Raw genomic sequence first — 21874 nt, 5'->3', positions numbered from 1 at the left:
CCTAGCTTGCTTAAAAGACATAATATGTTAACACGCATTAGAAATATATATCATGTATTACTTCTACGATTTTTTTAATAACATATATATTTGTTTAGAAATATATATTACATATATTACATAAATTTTATATTTTATATTAATATGTTAGAAATATATTTTATAACATATATATTTGTTTAGAAATATATATTTGTTTAGAAATATATATTACATATATTTCTACGAAATCATATATAGCTAACATCTCTTAATATGTGAACAGCCCCGACTCTATACATGTGCCAGGGGTGCAAATGCACATGGTTTAGTCATTTTTTTTGTCTTTTTTTGGAAAAAAATAGGGTCCGAAATTTTTTGTTCCCATAAAAACACAGGAAAAAGGTCTATTTTCTTGTTTTGAGCTCAGGGACTTCAATATTCTTGAGCCGGGCCTGTATGTGAAATACCTCATTTACGTTCACAAAGGTACAATCACCGTCGTCTTCAAGAGATAATAACTGATTCAGTTCAGCCGAAAAAATGATGGGAGCTCAAATTTGTTGGAAGCCTTTTGTCTTTGTTGCTGCTGCATGCGCATACCAATTTTCAAACATACAATATCACACCAAGCACTTCATGTTTATGTACATAGATCATTGAAAAAATGGGGTGATGAAGACATATATATACCTTGTTGTGATCGAATTGAAAGTTGCTGATGTTGTAAGAAAGCTCATTAGTCTTGCCGAGATCATTGTGTACGTTGAGATTCTCCAGTTGAGGAAGTTCAAGATTTGGCTGTGTAGTTGCATTGGCATGTGGCTCAGGGTTATATGCAGTTTTCTCATTGTTTAATTTTAACACTTTTTTTTTAGCATCACTAATTTTAACACATTATATCTTCTTATACTTTAATCACTTTTCTGTATAAATTTCTTTTTACTATATGATTATTATAAATAATAATTACAATAAAATTGCAAATATTTTCCTTATTAATTGCACATATTTTCCTTATTAATTGCATATATTTTCTTATTAAAATTAGTAATTTAATATAAAACTTTCCTATTAGAATTAGTGATATAATAGATTACTTTTGGTTTTATATACTTTTAAAAAATATTAATTCTAATCCTTATATTTTTAGGTTTTTTTAATATTCCTAATAATTATTAAATAAAATTTCTTTTCACACATGTCAAAATATAGTCGATATACTTGACACATGTTGTGACTATATGAATTGCTAACTTTCAAAACTAAGGTTTATATAATAAGATATCTATCACGTTTAAAATCGTTGTAATATTTCATATTTAGAACATGTAATCGTATCATATCCGACTTAGCAAACCGCTGGACACTGAAAGGAAAAGCAGTGGGTTCAGACCTATGACGCGGAGTTTTCCAATTTAGGTTTGACTACGAAGAGGATATGCAGAAAGTCCTCGATAACAGATCTTATCACTTTGACCAGTGGATGGTCATTCTTCAAAAATGGGAACCTGTGATTTCTGAAACCTTACCGTCCAAGATCCCTTTCTGGATTGAGCTTCAAGGCCTCCTGAAACACTATTGGCAACCAGCTATGCTCCAAACTATAGGTGAAGAACTCGGAGAGATTGAAGATACAGAAATTACTAATTCATCAGCCAAGATTCGCCTTCAAGTGGATGGCCTTCGGCCTCTGGTGAAAGAAACCATCGTCGAATTCTCTGATGGAAGTGAAGCTGTAGTCTTTTTGGAGTATAAAAACCTGAAAAATCATTGTACTCACTGCCAAAGACTCACTCACGACATGAAATCCTGCCCGGGGCTGAACCTGGATAAAGACACTCCTGCTTTAGAAAAGCCATCCTTACCCCCTCCACCTCAGGGTGTGCGCAAGAACTACTATACACCAGAAAATAAATTTCGACCCCCAATAGAGCTCTCTGAACACTCTGTATCAAGACATCATTCCTCACCTGCTCAAAACCTCCACACTCATCGACTACAACCTGCAAATAGCAAAAATTATGGCATGTCAAATCGTAGTGATGTCAGTAGGAGGGTAGAGACCCCCAGAAGATATTCAGGAAGATCACATCCATATCAAAGAAGTTCCCAGAGCAGAGACTCTTACCGGCAACACCCATATTCACGAGAGGAGGGGCGCCTCCAGACCACGACGCCCTCCTCTAGAGCGCGATGCTGAAATTCCAGCTTCCAATACACCGCGTACAACTGCATATCCTTTAGTTAGTTTCACAGCTACCCCTTCCACTGCTAGAGGGCGCTTCCTCCAAAGATACAACCCTAATTCCTCCTCCTATTATCCCTACAAAAGATCAGGTCTTAACCGAATTACGGGAAGTTACAGTGCAATATATATCCTGTGCGGATCCTACGGAAAGTGCAGCTAGACGGCTTCGTGTTAATCAGGGAGAGACAAGAAACTTAACAGAGGAAACAGCTAACCAGATTATACAAGCAGCTAAAAAGATCCTTGTTCCTTCATGTCAGTCCTTGCCTGGTGATATTGAATGCTCTGAGAACTTGGTGATACTACTTGATGATGAAGGAGTCCAAAGTGAAAATCCGTCTCAAGCTGCGACCATGACCTCGAAAAGAGGGAGAGGCAGACCCCCACTTAGCAAAACCTCCAGCAAAACCTCCTCTAAACCTCCTGCTAAGCTAACTGGTGCAAAGAGCCAAAAACGAAATTTAATCCAGGGATCACCAAAGAAAAGCTCTACATCCAGAGGATCAAAGAAACAGAATTCCACTCAAGCTGGACCAAGTTCATCAAGAACTCACTTACCAGTTCAGAGTGATCAGTGAGGAAAAGTGCCCCCACCAGGCCAAACCCAAACTCCTACCTCCTCAGGTCCCCCAAAGATATCCTTGGTTCCAGCAGTGAAGAAGACGAAGATGGATTTTCAGAATCCATCACCTCCTCCTTAAGGATGGTGAGCTGGAATTGATGTGGGATGGGGAATCCCATGACAATCCAGCGCCTAAAGGAGATTCGTCGCAAGATCTATCCTGACATCTTATTCCTCATGGAGACAAAGAATCCATCTGAAACAGTTCTCAAATCCCTCCAATGGATTGATAACCCGTCTCACCACCTGGTGCCACCGTCCTCTCCTGCTTCAGGGGGTTTGGCCCTCTTCTGGAAACCAAATCTAGAAGTCGAAATCATATCTGCAAACCATCATTACATCGACACAAAAATTAAGTCAAAGGGCAGAAGCTTCTTCTCAACCTTTTTATATGGAGAACCAGACCGATCCAAAAGAATCCAAGTGTGGAATAGTCTCCAGGACATTGCGGCTTCAAGATCTGGCCCATGGTTTCTTACCGGAGACTTCAATGACATCATTAGCAGTGAGGAGAAAGTTGGTGGGCCACCTAGACCTGAAGGCTCCTTTTCTGATTTGAGACACCTAATGTCCTCGTGTGACTTATACGACTTAAAACATTGTGGAAATTTTCTGTCATGGAGAGGAAAAAGGAACAACTATGTTGTCCGATGCAGACTGGACCGTGCGATGGCAAATAGTGATTGGATACTTGCTTATCCTTCCGGCCGAAGTGAGTATCTACGCTTCGAGGGCTATGATCACCGTCCCCTGGTTACTTCTTTCAACCCTGAAAAGAAAAAAGACAAGGCTTATTCAGATATGATAGACGGTTGAAAGAAAAACCTGAAATTACTAAACTAGTTAAGGAAGCGTGGTTATCTAATCCAGATGCATCAGTGGAGAAACGACTGCACTTCTGTCGATTAGCTATCATTACTTGGAGCAGAACTCAGCTGCAGAACAGCCAAAAGGAAATATCATCTCTCAGAGAACAACTAGAGGAGGCTATGAGTACTGATGACTCCAGCCAAAGCTCTTCATAGATACAATCAATCAAAATCTGCAGAGAGCTTACAAGCAAGAGGAGGAGTTTTGGAAACAAAGAAGCCGTTAGCTGTGGCTTGCCCTAGGAGACAAAAACTCCGGTTATTTTCACTCAACACCATTTCGGTTATAGAAACTCCCACAGGCTCTCCAGTCTATGAGGAGAAAGATATCCTTAAGGTAATATCCACATACTTTCAAGATATCTTTACCTCTCAAGAACGAGATAGAAGAAGGGTGGTTGAGGAAGCCTTGAGCCCATGCATCACACCAGAAATGAATAATGCTCTGACTGCCATACCTTCACCTGTGGAGATCAAGGAGGCTTGTTTCTCGATTCACCCGGACAAAGCTCCTAGACCCGATGGCTTTTCCGCGAGCTTTTTTCAAACAAACTGGGAGACTCTAGCTGATGAGGCTGTTGCTGTGATTCAAACTTTCTTCATTAATGGGGCTCTATCTGCAAAAATAAACCATACACATGTGAGATTAATCCCGAAGATTACTGTACCACAAAAGGTTTCAGATTAGAGGCCAATAGCACTCTGCTCAGTATACTACAAGATCATATCTAAGCTACTTGCCAAGAGACTACAACATCTTCTAGATGCATGCATATCCCAAAACCAATCTACTTTTGTCCCACAAAGAGCGATATCAGACAATATTCTCATTACTCATGAAGCTCTGCACTACCTTAAAGCTTCTGAAGCAAAAAAACGATGTTTTATGGCAGTTAAAACTGACATGAGCAAGGCTTACGACCGACTTGAATGAGACTTCATTAAAGCAGCATTAGAGAGATTGGGTTTCGATAGAACCCTAGGCACTTGGATTATGCAATGTGTCACTACAGTCACCTACTCCTTTCTACTCAATGGACAAGCAAAAGGTCTAGTTATCCCTAAATGTGGCATTAGACAAGGCGACCCTCTATCTCCCTATCTATTCATTATATTTAGTGGGGTTTTATCTGGACTATGTACTAAAGCACATCGTCAAGGAAACCTACCAGGTCTTAGGTTAGCTAAAGGAAGCCCCAAGATAAATCACCTCCTTTTTTGCGGATGACACTATGTTCTTCTGCCGATCAGACTAACAAAGCTGCAGAACTTTGATGTCTATCCTGAAAAAGTATGAGAATGCCTCGGGGCAGATGATCAACCAATCTAAATCGTCAATCACTTTTTCAAGGAAAACACCACAAGAAATTCGAGATAGAGTTAAGAGGGATCTACTGATTCAACGAGAAGGTGGAAAAGGTAAATACCTTGGTCTCCCTAAGCTTTTTGGCAGAAGAAAGAAAGATCTTTTCACCGCCATTGTTGATCGTATCAAACAGAGAGCAGCGAGCTGGTCTTCACAATTCCTATCCACTGCTGGTAAACTCACCCTGCTCAAAGCTGTACTGGCGGCAATGCCCACGTACACCATGTCCTGCTTCAATTTGCCAAACTCCCTCTGCAAAAGAATTCAGTCAGCTCTCACCCGCTTTTGGTGGGACACTAACCCGGGAAAAAAGAAAATGAGTTGGATAGCTTGGAGAAAAATGACAAGACCTTACAACTCCGGAGGTCTGGGCTTCAGAGACATCAAAGCTTTTAATAAAGCCCTTCTAGCTAAGCTGTGTTGGTGATTACTCACTAAGCCTTCCACTCTCTTCGCCAAAGTTTTCTTAGGTAAATACTGCAAAGACACCAACCTACTCGATTGTATGGTCCCAAATTCAGCATCACACGGATGGAGGAGTATCTGTATGGGTAGGGATTTGCTTAAACCCCACCTTGGTAAGCTGATAGGCTCAGGAGAATCAACTCCAGTGTGGAGGACCCTGTGGTTGTCGTTGGAATCCCCACTAGCTCCTGTGGGACCTCCCACTGAAGCAGCTCAACACTTAGTGGTAGCGGACCTTCTCCTGCCAGATTCAAAAGAGTGGAATAAAGAACTTATTCGTAAGATCTTGCCAACCTATGAAGACCGAATTACTAATCTGAACCCAAGTTTGATGAATGCACCGGATGTATGGGCGTGGCTACCCTCGAATAAGGGTGTATATTCGACAAAATCTGGATACTTTGAAGCTGTGAAAGAGGACGACGACAAGGACATTGACCCCCCCCCCTCTGTGAACCTGGATTCTTTCAATTGGCGTAAACAGATTTGGTCAGTTAAGTGCTTACCAAAGATAAAACCTTGCAACTCGCTGTGTCAACGATTCTCTAAAGTGCCCTATTGTGATGCCGATGAAACAGTTCTGCATATCTTCTTCAAGTGCCCCTTTGCACGGTACATCTGGGAGCTAACACCTTTCCATGAAAAGTTAATGGTGGAAGAGATCGACTCGGTTAGAGCGGGCCTGGAAATAACTAATAAGCTACTCTGCTTACCTCCATCTGGAGTGGGATCTGGTCCCCTATCCCCTTGGATCCTCTGGATCTTATTGACCTCCCGGAATCAACTGATATTTAACAAAAAACACAACTCCGCCATAGAAGCTCTACACACAACCATAATTCGAGCTCGAGAATGGCAGGAAGCTCAACTCCAACATGCAAGCCCCCCATCAAGATCTCTTTCGTTTCAATTCCCCCAATCCCCTCCGAACTGCTTAATCTGTTGTATTGATGCTTCGTGGAAGGAAGATGGCCAAGCAGGGTTGGGATGGATCTGCAAAAACCAACAGGGCGAGACTGTCTTCGAGGGCTCTGCATCATTACCAGTGGCTGCATCTCCGCTGGTGTCCGAAGCCAAGGAAACTCTTACGGCGGTAAGAGTTGCAATCGCATCGAATTCCAGAGATGTTCTTTTTGCTTCTGACTCGCAAACCCTAGTCAAAGCTATTAATATGAAGATCCCTCATAAGGAGCTTCATGGGATTGTTGATGATATCTTGTCGGCTGTCGCTATCTCTCTCTTTCAATTCCTGTTCTTTTAGATTTATCACTCGATCGTACAATCAACAAGCCGATGCTTTGGCAAAAGGGGTTGTTCCCCTTCCTGTATGAGTTTTTATTTTAATGAAGCTTTTGTCTTTTGACCAAAAAGAAAAAAGAACATGTAATCGTATGTATCACAAACACATGACAATTATCTATAACGCGAATATAAATATATAGTAATTATATTACATTTTTTGCTAAAATTCTTAATATCTAACTCTAGCTTGTTGAAAAGACATAAAATTCCAACACGCGCACGCCTATATTACATGTATTACTTCTACTATTTTTTTTATAACAAATATATTTGTTTAGAAACCTACTAGACAGTTATGGCCGGTTTTGTTTCCTCACCTCGCTTTGAAAACATCTGCTTGGAGAACACTTTTCAATTCATGTCATTGTTGAACAGAGAGTTCATGAAGTCTTCATCAACCAAATCCTATATAAAAAAAATTATTAACCAAAAAAAAAAGTTTCTAAGACTCATAAACTTCAAATAATATACAAATAGTGTCTTTTAATTTTTGTCGAAGTTATTTTGTTTACCTGCAGATCCGAAAACAACCAATCGCTAATATCTGGATTAGCATCGTGTTCCTAATAAGTCGAGTCCATGTTGTAGAACAGAATTAAACAATCAGTTCGTTTATATTAAGTATGATCATAGTTACATGGAAATAGTTTAATTAGAATGATATAATTAGAGGTACCTGATTCTGATTAGGGTTCGTGTTGGAACTTGGAGGATTCATCTCCAGAGCGGCAAAAGTGTGATTCGTCGCAGGAGCAGCAAAAGTGTTGGCGATTTCTCCATTATAATTACCCTAATTCACAACGAAATCATATATAAGTGACCAGTAAGCTATACTATTTGTATTCACCATATGATTTTCAACATGTTCAAATTCGATTTCGTAATACCTTGTTGTGATCGAATTGAATGTTGCTGATATTGTAAGGAAGCTCATCAGTCTTGTGGAAATCACTGTGTACGCTGAGATCTTCCAGTTGAGGAAGTTCAAGATTTGGCTCAGGGTTATTGTTTAAGAACGATTGCATCCCATACGAGAAGTGGACAAGTCCTGGTTGATTTGGAGTAAAACTTCCAAAGCTACTCATCATGTTATTTTTGAAATTATTAATAGCTGACGGTCCAAGTTGTCCAAACCCATGAACTTGAGATGTTTGGCCGATTTTGTTCGCCATCACAGGTGGTTCAAAAAAGCTTCTTCTTTCCTCGTTTTGAGATGGTTGGTTGGCGAGACTGAGGTTGCTTTGGATGGGCAGCGTCAAGTTTGATCCAGATCCAACATGGTGCGTCTCGTATGTAGATGACCGGTTCATGTAGTTGTAAGGCATCTGGTTGAAACGGACGGGTGGCTCACGTGTGGTGGACAAAAGTCTCGACTGTCCAAAGCCTTGTCCGGGTTTGGAATAGAATGATCTATTGTTAAGACTTGTGTCGTACCAAGAAGTAGAGGGTGTGTATTGGTTGAAGTACAGCTCCGCCACTTTCCTCAAGAATATCCGATATTTCTGCGGTACCGTAGCAAACGATTTTAAGTTAACTAAAAGTACAGAATGATACACAATCTTATAGTTTTAAACCTTCGTTAAACAGTGGTAACGAGATCTTACTGTTGACTAAGGATAGGTTCTAATCGGCAAATAAACTCAAAACTTGTAGATTTTGGGCTTAATTAGAGAGGTAAAGTTTTTGTTTGATTCGAGTGAATATATTAGACATTTTCCATATTTTATAACATTTTTGAAAAGAGATATCAAACCTGTAAATGGCTGGCAACGTTCTCTCTAGTCAAGTACGATACGTTCATGAACGCTAAGATCTTTTTTGGCACAGCCTCTTTGGAAGATTAGTAAACAAAAATAAAAGATTAGTTAGCATGTGTATATAGATAACATAAACTAAACTGTAACAAAATAAATAGTGCATCATGATGTATCATCAAAAGTTTATAGAAAAAATCAAAACACTTACTATCAAGACCGATATGTTGGATAGCTTGTAGGAATAGGTCGTTGAGACCATCCGTCCACGAAACCTTAGGCTTCTTGGAGGGCTGCGACGGAGACGCACCATCCTCACTACCACCGTTAGGTTTTCTTTTCCGATTTTTTCTTGAACCATCGGTACTAATTAGACAACTTCCGTTTGTACTGTTCAAGGATCTTGAATCAGCTTTAGATGAGTACTTCTTCCTGGTCTTCAAGACATTAGCTTGTTCAGGAAGCATCTTGATTTGCTGGGGGACACTAACACCTGTGTCATTGGCCTTGTGGTTGGGCTCAGTCCCTAATGTTGACTTACCGTTCCTCTTGTAGGTTAAAGCAAGTTGGTAAATCTTTGGTAGGTCAGTTGCATGTATGGGTTTTGGAAGGAACCCCATCGCTCCACAAGATAAACTCTCCTGCTCCTTGTTGGCGTCCGCTGACACAACTTTTATTTTCAAAGAAATGTAAGGTTAAATATATCTTACAAAGTAGAACGAAAAAAATATTATTCTTTGATTGAAGTTGTAAAGAAAAATATATATACCAATGACAGGTAAATTTCCAATTTCCTCAGTGATTCGTCTTTTGAGTTGTAGACCGTTCATGCTAAGCATGTTATAATCTGTGATTATGAGATCGATATTGTTTCGTTGATGTTTTAGAATAGCCAATGCTTTCGTCGGGTCTTCTTCAGCTATAACTGTGATCTCTATAACCGATGGATCTTAAATCATTTAACCAAAATAAAATTTCATAAGCTAAAATATAATTTCAAAATTTTTAGATGTGTGCATGTAATTGGAATTCGAATCTGGATGATTTGTTTAACAAGAAAAGAAAAAAATCATTCTAGTTGTTTCTCGAAAAATATGTATATCATGCTAAAATGTAGTAGAAAGAAAAATCTAAATAAAACTACAAACAAAAACTCACTAAACATATCATATATGATATATAATAAGAATCTCACCTCTGTATCTTGAGTACTGTACAAGCATTTGTGAAATAGCACCACAGGAAAAAGGATCATCGTCCACAACCAGAACGTTGATTCTCAAGTCAGAGCTTTTGTTGGGGAGAGATTCAGCAAAAGTCATTCTACTAATCCTTGTTTTTCTCCTTTTTTTTTTTTTTTTTTCTTTTCTATCAAGTCTGTATGAACTATTTAGGTTACACAAAGCTCAATATATAAAGGCGTGTAAAGTAGACACAAAAATGCAACATTTGGCAAAAGTATACTGGTGTATATAAAAGTATTGTTTTTAGAAATAAATAATAATAATATATGATAAATCAAAACTTAATTTTATTTACTATTTTAATAATAATATTGAAAATTAAGAAAAGTTGAGAAAAAATAGAAAAGATAGATACAACAAAATATTACCGTGTGCTAATTAATGTAAAAAATCTAGGCTAAGTAAGAAAAAATTAATGCTATTAACCAATAAATTTATTATAGATACAATTTTTTTTTTATAAAAATGTATTCTGAATTTTAAATATTTCTCCAGATCTTTTGTTTCTTTTTTAGGATTGATTTTCATATAGATTTCGTACATCTTTGTTGGATTTGTGCTATAAAGGGAGGATATTAGAATATTGTATGTATAAATTCCAAAATGAAGTATAAAATTTTATTATGAGTTCAATATGAACTTTGATTTGTATAAAGTTAAGCCAATGAAAAATTGATGTAGTTGAAAACTGTGTAACCAAAAACTTATTTTACTACATAATGTAGAAGAGTACACAATTTTATTCGAAGTTTCTGTTTTGTATAAAAAATAGCATTTGGCATTCACAATTAAGATTTGGGGTACTTTGTTGCCCAATCTCACACCAAAACCCAAATTAGTCTCTATGTTTCTTGGAACAGTCAGATATTTTTACAATTTAGCTGTGTATTATGACTAACTATGATTAAAATCACATCAGAATGACTTGAACCTAATCCACTAATCTCGAAATAAATTTTACAATCACTAAACTATTTTTTCATAACTATATGTATTTGCTATTTTTGTATCCTATATTGTGTTTTTAAACAGAGATTGGTTATGTTTGTCAAAAACTATTTAAGATCAATTAAAGATTAAGTCTAGATACAAAATTCTCGGTATCGAAGTTAATTCTAAACTGTTGGAAGGTTTTTAACTTCACATTTTTAATCAAAAATAAGAATCCATAAAAATGTTACTGTCAGTGAATGTCGAATACAAAACATGATCTCAATTACTTATTACATTGAATTAGGGGGTGCACACATCAAATAAGTTTAATTATTTTACTAAAAGATTACATTTGCATTTTAATATTTACTTATTTGATAAAAAATTATGACCCTTACTTTATATTTTCTATTACTAACTTAGCAAATAATAAAATTATATATATGAAAATATTATGTAATATATATATATATATATTGGATATTTAAAATTTATCATATAATATGAAGATTACGCGTGTTAAAAACGTTGACTATACTTAAATATTATTAAATAATTTCAATCATTATGATTAATAAAAACGACAACATCATATCTGAACTTTTGTCACATTTGGGACACTTTAATTTATGTTGTGTTATTTGTAAATAGTTATTTATTTAGTATAAACGATATTTCGTCGATAGTATACCAAGTCAAACTTTAAAATATAAAAGATCGGTAATGCATCTGTTACATTTTAGCATTTTTCTACATTCAAATTATTAGTTTAGTTTTAACATAACAATTAAATTTCTAAAACAATATTTTTTGTTCGAAAGTGGGAATTATAGTTATCAAATACGCATATCCATAATATAATATTTTCAATTATACTCCCTCTGTCTCAAAAGATAGGATGTTTTAACTAAAAGCAAGCTGATTAATAAGAGTTTACTTTTAAAATGTTCAACCAATCAGAAACAATACTGCATAATATAAAATATTAAATTAATCTAAAAATTGCATAAAATTTGAAAACATCATATATTATAAAATAAAAATCTCCTCTAAAACATCTTATATTATGAAATGGAGGAAGTAATATTTAATAGTTTAACTTTTTCATATTTTAACATAATGGCAGTATTTGTTGAAAACAGGTTTTGAAATGATATTATTATAAAGATCATATAACTAGTTTCTTGTTAGAATTTATTGTATGTACAATGTATAAAATCACTGCTATCTTTTTATTCTCAAAACTCTTTTTTATATATAATATAAAGTGTGAAAATTTTGTAACTGATTCTTAGTTATTTTTTAGTGATGTCTGTTACATTTCCTTTGTAATCAAAATTCAAAAGTCAAATCTAATCAGCTGCTTTTTTTTAACGTCTGCTTGTCAAAAAAAAAAGTCGTCTGTTTAGTGTGAAAGGTGATTTGGAAAAATGTCAGTTAAGGAAACTAGTACAATAAAATAAGTGAAGAGAATCCAATTAATATGTATGTTACAGAAAGGTACGGTTGCATGCAAGACGATTGATTTTCTTTTAAATTGCTATTAATGATTTTGCCAATTGAATTAATGGGAATCTAAAGTGGTCTGTTATTAGAAGAAATTTTTGATTATGGAAAAATTAAAGTGTTTTCTAAAAAAAACTTAAAACGCTCTCGAGAAATATCTCTCTCTCTCGATGCAATGTTAGGGTTCTGATTTGGTCTCCGATTGCGGTAAGGACTAGTAATGGCGAATCTCACCTTGAGATTCTGGTTGGTTCTCTCTGGTTTATCCTTTCAGGATTCCCCTGATTTCGGTTTCTCGGTAACGAATCTGAGTTTCCCCGTGTTGGGGATCTTGGAATTTCGATGGGATTTTCTTGGTGTTCCGATGGAGAGGGAAAGAAGGGGAGCGAATCTTTGAACGCGGATCTTTCGTTTGGATTTCTTCCGGTGTTGATTACGGTTTGTCCCTATCGGATTTGTTTCGATTGATATGGAGGTTTTCGGCTGTGATTACGGAGGTTGGGGCTGAGTTGCTGGGGGATTCTTTGGTGTTACAAGTTTCCTTTATCTGGTTACGATTGGAGCTCGAGTTCAGATGGTCAATCACGAAATCATCGTTCGGGTAATTGCGGATTACTTTCGTGATCGTCGTTTTAAGGGTCGATACGATTGAGATGTTCGGAACTGGTTATAAAAGGGTTTCAAGGTTCGTATTTGGTTCTCACACACACTTCTTTGTGTATTCTTGTTCCTTTTCTCAAACTTTTCTGGTCTAACACTAAGTGGTCTCGGGGCTTTAGGATTTTCGATTCTCTCTGTCTTTATCCTTTGCTTCCCTTGGATATTATGGCTCAAAGCGGTTTATTGGCTTCTCAGGTGTCTTCTGAGAAGTTGTCGGGGTCTGGTGGTAAGCTCAAGATCAAGGTTCCACGGTTCGATAACTCTGCGCTAATCGAAGGGTATGCTAAGACCCTCATTGGTCGTTGTATGAATCCTGCGATGCAGGACATGAAGGCTCTGCTGTTCATGTTGCCAAAAATTTGGAAGATTGAAGAGAGGGTCGTGGGTGCGGATCTGGGAATGGGGCGTTTTCAGTTTGATTTTGATCAAGAAGAAGATATCCTGGAGGTTTTGAAAATGGAACCTCATCATTTTGATCATTGGATGCTTTCCCTGGTTAGGTGGGAGCCAGTGGTGGATCACAGGTATCCTTACCTCATTAAATTTTGGGTGCGTATTATGGGAGTGCCGCTTCATTTTTGGGCTGATGAGACTTTCCGTAGCATTGGTTCTGACTTGGGGGAGGTTGTGGAGGTTGATATTGATAATGGTCGGGTTCAGGTCTTGTTTGATGGTTTTAAACCATTGGTGTTTGAAGCTTCTGTCGAGTTTCATAGTGGTGAAGAAACGTCGGTGACTCTGAGGTATGAGAGGTTATATGGTTATTGTCGACGGTGCTCTAGTTTGTGCCATGATGTATCCCGTTGCCTTTTGTTTGGTAATACTGGGAAACAACTACAGGCTAGTGGACCTGATCCTCGTCCCGAGGATAAGCTTCAAAGCTATAAGGGAGCAGTTGCTAGTGGTTCTAATCCTGGTCCTGGTTCAGGTGCGCGTGGGGCTCGGTCGGGGGCTCCTCCTCAGGGCTCTGCTGCAGGAAGTGGACAGGGTGCAGGAGGTGTTCAGGCTGACATTTATCGTCACAAACAGGGGTTTGGGCACAAATCAAAAAGGGGACGTAGGGAATTTCACCCTAAGGAACAGGTCGCACAACAGGTTTCGATGGCTGGTTCTACTGTCCCGGTTGCTGGTGCGGGAGTTGGTCCATCTTAGGGTACTGATGGGGACGTGGGGATTCATCTTTCAGTTACAGAGCAAACGATGCTTGATGCTTTCTTGGGTTCTGCTACGGAGGAGATTGTCGCTCCACTTGCTCAGTCTATGGTTCAGGGTGCCCTTCCTTCGACTACAGAGGTTCTTTCTTTATCTGGTGAGGACAAACGGGTGTGTAAGAATCTTTTTCCTGCTTCTGAAAACCAGAATGTCACCACTCGTGGGGTCATGGTTCAGGACCAGCAGGAGGATCTCTTCTCTGCTGCTTTGAGTGATCTGCTGGATCAGGAGTTTCCTCTTCCTGATACACGAGAGTTAGGGGGTATGGCCCCTATTTTGGAGGAGCACGGGATCGTACCTGAGTTATCCTCTGAGGAAAACTCCTCCTTAGCTGAAGAGGAGGTGACTTTTGTAACCAAGGATTGTGGTTCAGGCGCTTCCCAAGTTCAAGATTTGCAAGGGGAAGCTGGTTCTGTTGCTGTGGAGGGTGACACTACGGATATTGTGCAGAGATTCGCAGCCAAGGATGGGGTTCTACCATCTCGGTCTAAGTTGGTCAAGAACAAAGGGATCTTACCTGGTGCAAGCACTAAAAAACGGAATCTGTACACCTTAGCCTCGCCGCGCAAGAAGTTTGGTACCTCGGTCTCAACTACGGGAGTGGGAATGCAAGGGAACGCAGGTCCCAACCAAGGAGGGAAGCCTCCAACTAATTTGGGTAGTTGATGTTAAGCGTCTGTACGAGCTGGCAAGGGGAGGTGGTTTCGGTTCATCTCACTCGTTTCTGGAGTTTATTCTGTAATAAGACTTTGTTCTGGTCCTTGTTGGTTTTTTTTAGTGTTTTTTCATTCTCTTGTATTGAATAACACCACAATGGGTGCTCCATTGGTCTGCTTTTGTTTCTTGCTGTTGATTCCCTTGTGTGGGTATTTTAGGTTTGGTTTGTTTTCTTACGGTTGTAACCTTTTTATAAGGACATTAATAAAACCTTGCTGGCTTCCTCTTTATTATTCTGCGGTTTATTCTTGTTGGCCACAGGTTTTGTTTCAGCATCGGTTTAGTTCATGTGGTTACTTGGTCCTTGTCTTTGGGTTGTTATGTCTTGTTATGACACGGGATTATTCGTATCTTGGGTGGTGTTACATTTTTGCAGACTTTTACAGCAGGTTTTCAGGCTACCGTTTGACTTTTGGTATAGTGGACTCACAATATTTGGACCAAGTTGGTGTTGTGGGTTTTGGTTTTTTTTACAGTCCTCGGTTTTTCTTGGTTACTCTCAGTTTTGGGCCGGATTTGTGGTTTTTTCTGAGTCCTTAAATCTGTTTACTCGTCCGTGGTTTGGGACGGGGCGGGTAGACTTATGTGGTTTTTACCACAAAAATTGGATTTTTATTTATGAATATTATTATTTGGAACTGTCAACGCCTGAATAATAAGGCAACCATTGGTAATCTTCGGGATTTATGGCATAAATATCGGTCTGATTTTTTATTCTTGATGGAAACAAAACAACCTCCTATTGTTTTGGAAAATTATGTAGGGCATTTTGGGTACAAAAATTTAACCACAATTGACCCTATTGGTTGTAGTGGCGGTTTGACACTTTTTTATAATCAGGAAGATTTTAATGTCTTTATTTTATTCAAGTCTAATCGATTAATTGATATTGAAGCGGTTTATAAAGGACGGATCATTTATTTAACGTTCGTTTATGGTGATCCTGTATCGAAGAACCGTGACATGGTGTGGGAGCGGTTACTGCGGATTGGTGTGTCTCGGTCATCACCTTGGTTTGCTGTAGGTGATTTCAATGAGCTAACTAGTAACCATGAAAAAAGAGGAGGCAAGCTTCGTCATGCCTCTTCGTTTCTTTCTTTTAATGGGATGATTCAAGATTGTGGTTTTTTGGAATTTCCCTATCTTGGAGATTGTTTGTCTTGGCGGGATAAAAAACCTATTCGTTGTCGGTTGGATAGGGCTCTTGGTAATGAGGATTGGCATGAATTATTTCCTGATACGGTTCTAGAATATTTACCTATGATTGCCTCTGATCACAAGCCCATTGTGATTAATATAAGGGCAAAAAGGCCGCGGGGAAAACGAAGCTTTTTGTTTGACCGCCGGTGGATTGGGAAGGACGGTCTGATGGAGGCGATCTCGGCGGGTTGGGATGGGGGACACACTCAGAGTTCACCCACTTTTTTAGATAAAATTGTAAATTGTCGACGGGCTATTTCTCGATGGCATAAAGAACAAGTTCCTTTTGGTCGAGATACAATTGAGGCTCTAAAGATCCAGCTGGCCGTGGCTCAGGCCGATGACACAACTCCACTTTCGGTAATCTCCGATTTAAATGCCCGATTGTGGGAAGCCTATAGAGATGAAGAGGTATATTGGTATTTGAAGAGTCGTAATAGATGGATGCGGGTGGGGGATCAGAACTCTAAGTATTTTCATGCCCTGACTAAGCAGCGACGGGCCTGCAATCGGATTACATGTCTTTTTGATAAGAACGAGGTTTGGTCTATGGAGGATGTTGATATCTGCAATACTGCAGTGTCATACTTTGCCGATTTGCTTACAACATTGCACCCGACAAATTTTGATGAGGTCTTATGTGAGGTACGCACAGTTATTACAGATGAGGTCAATACGCAGTTAACGGCCCCGGTTATAGAGACAGAGGTACGCGCAGGCTCTATTTATGATGCATCCGGATAAGGCTCCTGGCCCGGACGGGATGACCGCTTTGTTTTACCAAAAGGCGTGGCAGGTTGTTAAAGGAGACCTTGTCTCGCTGGTTAATGGTTTTTTCGAGGAGGGACTGTTTGATAGAGGCTTAAATACTACGCACATTTGTCTCATTCCGAAGGTGGCAAAGCCAACCCGAATGACGGAGCTGCGCCCAATTAGTTTGTGTAATGTGGGGTATAAAATTATTTCTAAGATCATGTGTCAACGGCTTAAGAAGATTTTATCAGGGCTTATTTCGGAAACTCAATCGGCTTTTGTTTCTGGCCGTCTCATTTCAGATAACATTCTGATTGCTCAGGAAATGTTCCACGGTTTACGGACTAATCCGTCAAGGTGGCGAATCAATGCCCGCCAATCACACATCTTTTATTTGCGGATGATAGTCTATTCTTTTGTAAGGTCGCCAAAGAAAAATGTGAGGTCATTTTGAGTATTTTACGGAAATATGAGGCTGCCTCGGGTCAGCAAATAAATTTTGCAAAATCTTCTATTTAGTTTGGTCATAAGGTTGCGGAAGATACAAAACTGGAGATCCAAGGGATTCTTGGCATAACAAATCTGGGTGGCATGGGCTCCTACCTAGGGTTGCTTGAGAGTTTAGGAGGGTCTAAAACGAAGGTCTTTTCGTTTGTCCGGGAAAGACTGCAGGGACGTACGACTGGTTGGTCGGCGAAACTGCTTTCTAAAGGGGGAAAAGGAGGTGATGATCAAATCTATCACTACTGCGGTCCCGACGTTTGTGATGTGTTGTTTTCGGCTACCAAAGACAATTACATCCAAACTCACCAGTGTTGTGGCGAATATTTGGTGGAGTCCGGATGGTAGGATTGGTGGTATGCATTGGTTAGCTTGGGAGAAACTATGTTGTAGCAAACAACTGGGCGGATTAGGATTTCAGAATGTTGATGATTTTAATTCGGCTTTGTTGGCAAAACAACTATGGAGGCTAATTGATTATCTTGATTCTTTGTTTGCCAGGGTTTTTTAAAGGTAGGTATTATAGGAATTCGGATCCCATGGAACCGATTCGTTCTTACTCTTCTTCTTACGGGTGGAGGAGTATTGTTTTAGCTCGCTCTCTGGTACATAAAGGACTTCTTAAAAGGGTTGGATCAGGAGAGTCCATTTCTATATGGACTGACCCCTGGATACCAGCTCAATCCCCGAGACCAGCTCTCAGTAAAGGCCCGTTTAAGGACCCTTCTCTTAAAATTTCACACTTAATTGATTGTCAAACAAATTCGTGGCGGATGGATGTCCTTTCTGAGCACTTTGATCCAGTTGATATTGCGTTGATAGGAGCTTTACCTTTAGGTAGTTGTCCAAAGGAGGATTCTCTTGGTTGGCATTTTACGAAGAATGGGAGGTATATGGTTAAATCTGGTTATCATGCGGCACGTATGACGATCTCCGGGCCTTTTAAGGCGCTTGGTGACGGGCCAGAGATAACCTCTCTCCTAGCTAGTGTTTGGAAGGTTCGTTGCCCACCAAAAACTCCACCACTTTATGTGGCAAGCATTGTCTGGGTGTATTCCGGTTTCACGAAACTTGCGGCGGCGTGGTATCGCGTGTGATTTGGGCTGTTCACGTTGTGGTGCGGAGGAGGAAACAGTTAATCATGTTCTGTTTCTTTGTCCACCAGCGCGTCAGGTGTGGGCTTTATCTCAGGTACCGGTAGGATCACATTGTTTTCCGGTGGAGTCTGTTTATGCTAATATGGATCATTTCTTGGATCCCAAAAGCCCGAGATCCCATGTGTCGGCTTCCCCGTGGATTTTGTGGTATTTATGGAAAGCGCGTAATGCAAAGGTTTTTGAAAATATCACGGAGCGGCCAGAGGAGGTCGTTCGGGTAGCTGAAGGTGAGGCTTTGTCCTGGCAGCAGGCTCAGGAGGAGGGTGAAGCTGTGGTTTCAACTGTCCAGCCAACGGTTGCAGACTCTCGTTTACGGGGGCAAAACACTTCCCTTTCCATGTTCTTTTCAGGCTATCGTTGTTTCGTTGATGGCTCTTGGAAGTCAGGAGATCTTTTCGCAGGAGCTGGATGGTTTTGTACCCAGTCTCAGGATCCGACGCCAAGTATGGGAGCTACTAACTTTCGACGAAGTCTTACCTCCTTACACGCTGAAGTCGAAACTTTCATTTGGGCGATGCGTTGCATGATCGGACATTATTACCGTGATGTGGCGTTCTACTCAGACTGCGCTGATTTGGTGAAGATGGTGTTTTTGCCACACGACTGGCCGGCGTTCTCGATGTATCTTGATAATATCAAGATGGACATGGAGGAGTTCTCTTCTTTTTTCTTATCTTTTATTCCTAGAAATGCAAATGTAAAAGCGGATCTTCTGGCACGCTGTGCACGCACATCTCCGCATAATGTTTTGTATGTAAATAATTTTCCTTCGCATTGGCTCATCTGAGCTAATCTATTGTTGACAAAAAAAAAATTAAAGTATGTATAGATGTGGTTTTGTAATTAGGCCAAAATAAAGTGAACATTAATTTTCTAAATTTTCTTTATTGGATTCTTGTTTCTAAAGGAAAAGAAAAATAAAATAATCCCATGAAAAAAAAGATAACTATTAGTATATTAGGCCATATTTATCGGGGCATCAAAAGGGGTGTTCTTAGGCCCTTTAAAAATGAAAAAAATTGAATAGTGGACTTAAGATCAGCCTTATTGATCTTATTCAAGATCTGTTTTTGGGCCTGATCTTGTGTGACGTGTCTCTCTCTGATTGGGAAGAATTATTTTCCAACCGAAGCTTCGTTTCATTTTTCATTTTGTTCAGTCTCGAAAGTTTTGTTTTTCTTCTTCTCTCGCAAACGGCGAAACGGCGAAACGGCGAGAGATTTGTGTTCTCATCACCGTCTTCACGGTTTCCGGTGTGTATTCCGGCCATTGAAACACCAAGTCAACCGATCTCCTCGTCTCCTCGTCTCCTCGTTTCCTCGTGTCCACTGATTCTCGTCGTCTCCTCTGTCTCGTGAAGTCAAGAGATCTCCTCTGTCTCGCTAAGCTCAAGATCTCGTCGTCTTCTCTGTCTCCTCTGTCTCGTCGGCTTTATAGACAAGGTAATCTCTGGCGATATAAACCTAATCTCATCTCTAAATTAGGTTTCGATTTAGGGTTTCGATTTTGGGGAAAATTGATTTAGGGTTTCGATTTAGGGTTTCGATTTTGGGGAAAAAATTGATTTAGGGTTTCGATTTTGGGAAAAATTTGATTTAGGGTTTGGATTAGGTTTCGATTTAGTGTTTCGATTAGGTTTCGATTTAGGGTTTCGGTTTCGATAGGCAACACTCATTCATTATAGGGTTTCGATTTTGTGTGTTATAAACCTAATCTCATTGCGTGTGGTGTATTGAAAATCAACATTAATCGATTTTGGTTTGTTTATGAGGCATGTAGGTGAGGTTAAGCAGGACAAATTAAATCGGACCACCATCAACAACATTCCTTACTCGAAAGTAAAAGGTAAGTCAAAGTCACTATATGTAATGCAATGTTCGACCATAGTCTAAACTCACTATATGTAATACTATAGTCTAATGGTTTGAATCACTTAAAGATAGATCGGTCTATTGTATAATATGTTTGAGTAGTTGCTTGTAAAGTATTGTTTTCTTGGTTATTGTGATGGTGTATGCGACGGTCTAGGTTGGTTTAACGCATGGTATTAACGAAACTGAACTTTAGTTGTGATGGTATGGGATGGTTGATTGGTTTGTCTATTGTATAATATGTTTGAGTGGTTTGTGTAGTTGTGTAGTAACTGGTTATTCACAGATTTTAAGTGATTGTAGTTGCTTTTAAAATGTTGTTTGCTTGGTTATTGTGATGGTGATTGCGATGGTATATGTTGGTTGTTTAGTTGTGATAGTGTAGACTATAGTTGTAAAGTGAGTTCTATGCTTTAACGAAACCAAACTTTTTTGGTTTGTTTATTATCTAAAACACTAAATGACCTTTATTTACTTCTGATTTGACTGAAGTAGGTAATGGTTATATAGAATTAAAATTCTCTACCAACACTAAACTTTGAATTTAATGATCTTCTTAACTTCTCTATATTAACCAATCTTATTTCCTTCTTTCTTACCAATCTCTAAGAACTTTCCAATAATCTCTCTTCCTCACCTTCTTCCGTTTTAAATCTTCTTGCTATGGAATCGAATAATACTCCTAATAGTCAGTCTCAAATCCCATCTTTTAGTTCACAAACTAGTTCACAGCCGAGTCAACCACCTAGTCAAACAGAAGAGACAGCAGAACAACGTAGGGAGAGAAGGATATGGTCTGGTTATGTTTTTAATGAATCGGGTTATGTTTATGTTTTAACTCTAGTTTATGTTATACTTATCTATGTGTTTTCGGATACTTAAATATATGTTTTGGTTTCAGGTTGAAGAAGACATGTTCTCTGAATATGACAATGGCATAAACAACCCATTAGACTATAGTTCCGATTCAGAAGAGGAGGCTGAGACCTGTTACTATCAACCACAACCATCAACCGAGATTGGACCACTACCTAGTCTGTCGAACCGTGAAGCTGAACCACTACCTAGTCTGTCGAACCGTGAAGCTGAACCACTACCTAGTCTGTCGAACCATGAAGCTGAACCCAACGACCAAGTGATCCAGCTCAAGCTTTTAGTGATCCAGCTCAAGGACCAAGTGATCCAGCTCAAGGACGAAGTGATCCAGCTAAAAAAAAAATTATTTAAAATGTTTTTTTTTCATAAAAATTTGGTATTGTATTTTGAATTTTAGTTAAAGTTTTTTGAGTTTGCGATTAAAATGTTATTTTCTAAATTATTATAATTGTAATATGTTTAAGAATATTATATTATTAAATTTACACATGTTCTCCCAATAACTAACTTCCTAACAAAAGTTCTTAATTACTGATCTTACATTATTTTTACAATATTTATACTCTAAGAACACCCTAAACTGATCTCCCTATAAACATGCCCTTAGAAGATTTTTCTTATTTTTTACAGATATTT

At 38.8% G+C, this 21874-nt stretch overlaps 3 protein-coding genes and 1 pseudogene across 3 annotated transcripts; 3 read left to right on the top strand and 1 right to left on the bottom strand.

The window, feature by feature from the left end:
• The first annotated feature begins 1573 nt into the window (after positions 1-1573).
• LOC147941499 (uncharacterized) lies at positions 1574-6883 on the top strand (annotated as a pseudogene).
• Positions 6884-6965: 82 nt separating this feature from the next.
• Positions 6966-9986, bottom strand: LOC104704720 (putative two-component response regulator ARR21). Its single transcript, XM_010420757.2, has 8 exons — positions 9804-9986; positions 9378-9557; positions 8820-9278; positions 8608-8684; positions 7742-8356; positions 7531-7644; positions 7367-7417; positions 6966-7259 (listed from the first exon to the last, which is right to left on the bottom strand). Exons 1-8 carry the CDS (start codon positions 9928-9930, stop codon positions 7206-7208), a joined length of 1677 nt encoding a protein of 558 aa, XP_010419059.1. The 5' UTR covers positions 9931-9986; the 3' UTR covers positions 6966-7205.
• A 2238-nt stretch (positions 9987-12224) lies between these two features.
• LOC104701407 (uncharacterized) lies at positions 12225-15110 on the top strand. Its single transcript, XM_010417087.3, has 2 exons — positions 12225-12976; positions 13147-15110. The coding sequence occupies exon 2, from the start codon at positions 13258-13260 to the stop codon at positions 14101-14103; it is 846 nt and encodes a 281-aa protein (XP_010415389.2). The 5' UTR covers positions 12225-12976; positions 13147-13257; the 3' UTR covers positions 14104-15110.
• A 733-nt stretch (positions 15111-15843) lies between these two features.
• On the top strand, positions 15844-18431 carry LOC147941498 (uncharacterized). Its single transcript, XM_087458541.1, has 3 exons — positions 15844-16788; positions 17353-17557; positions 17836-18431. Exons 1-3 carry the CDS (start codon positions 15844-15846, stop codon positions 18429-18431), a joined length of 1746 nt encoding a protein of 581 aa, XP_087314667.1.
• Positions 18432-21874: the final 3443 nt, after the last annotated feature.

Source organism: Camelina sativa, chromosome 7 (genome assembly GCF_030686135.1).
Source record: "Camelina sativa cultivar CO46 ecotype springtype chromosome 7, ASM3068613v1".
Lineage (NCBI taxonomy): Eukaryota > Viridiplantae > Streptophyta > Magnoliopsida > Brassicales > Brassicaceae > Camelina > Camelina sativa.
This window is presented reverse-complemented; position numbering and strand designations above follow the sequence as displayed.

Excerpts from the sequence above, each read along its gene's own strand:
- LOC147941498 (XM_087458541.1), top strand. The coding sequence starts at position 15,844 with ATGGTGTGGGAGCGGTTACTGCGGATTGGTGTGTCTCGGTCATCACCT. Across the intron at positions 16,789-17,352 it reads CCCCGGTTATAGAGACAGAG|TTTGGTCATAAGGTTGCGGA; the intron begins GTACGCGCAGGC and ends TCTTCTATTTAG. Across the intron at positions 17,558-17,835 it reads TTCTAAAGGGGGAAAAGGAG|GGTTTTTTAAAGGTAGGTAT; the intron begins GTGATGATCAAA and ends TTTGTTTGCCAG.
- LOC104704720 (XM_010420757.2), bottom strand. The coding sequence starts at position 9,930 with ATGACTTTTGCTGAATCTCTCCCCAACAAAAGCTCTGACTTGAGAATC. Across the intron at positions 9,279-9,377 it reads TGGAAATTTACCTGTCATTG|TTGTGTCAGCGGACGCCAAC; the intron begins GTATATATATTT and ends TGAAAATAAAAG. Across the intron at positions 7,260-7,366 it reads GGTTGTTTTCGGATCTGCAG|GATTTGGTTGATGAAGACTT; the intron begins GTAAACAAAATA and ends TTTTTTATATAG.
- LOC104701407 (XM_010417087.3), top strand. The coding sequence starts at position 13,258 with ATGAATCCTGCGATGCAGGACATGAAGGCTCTGCTGTTCATGTTGCCA.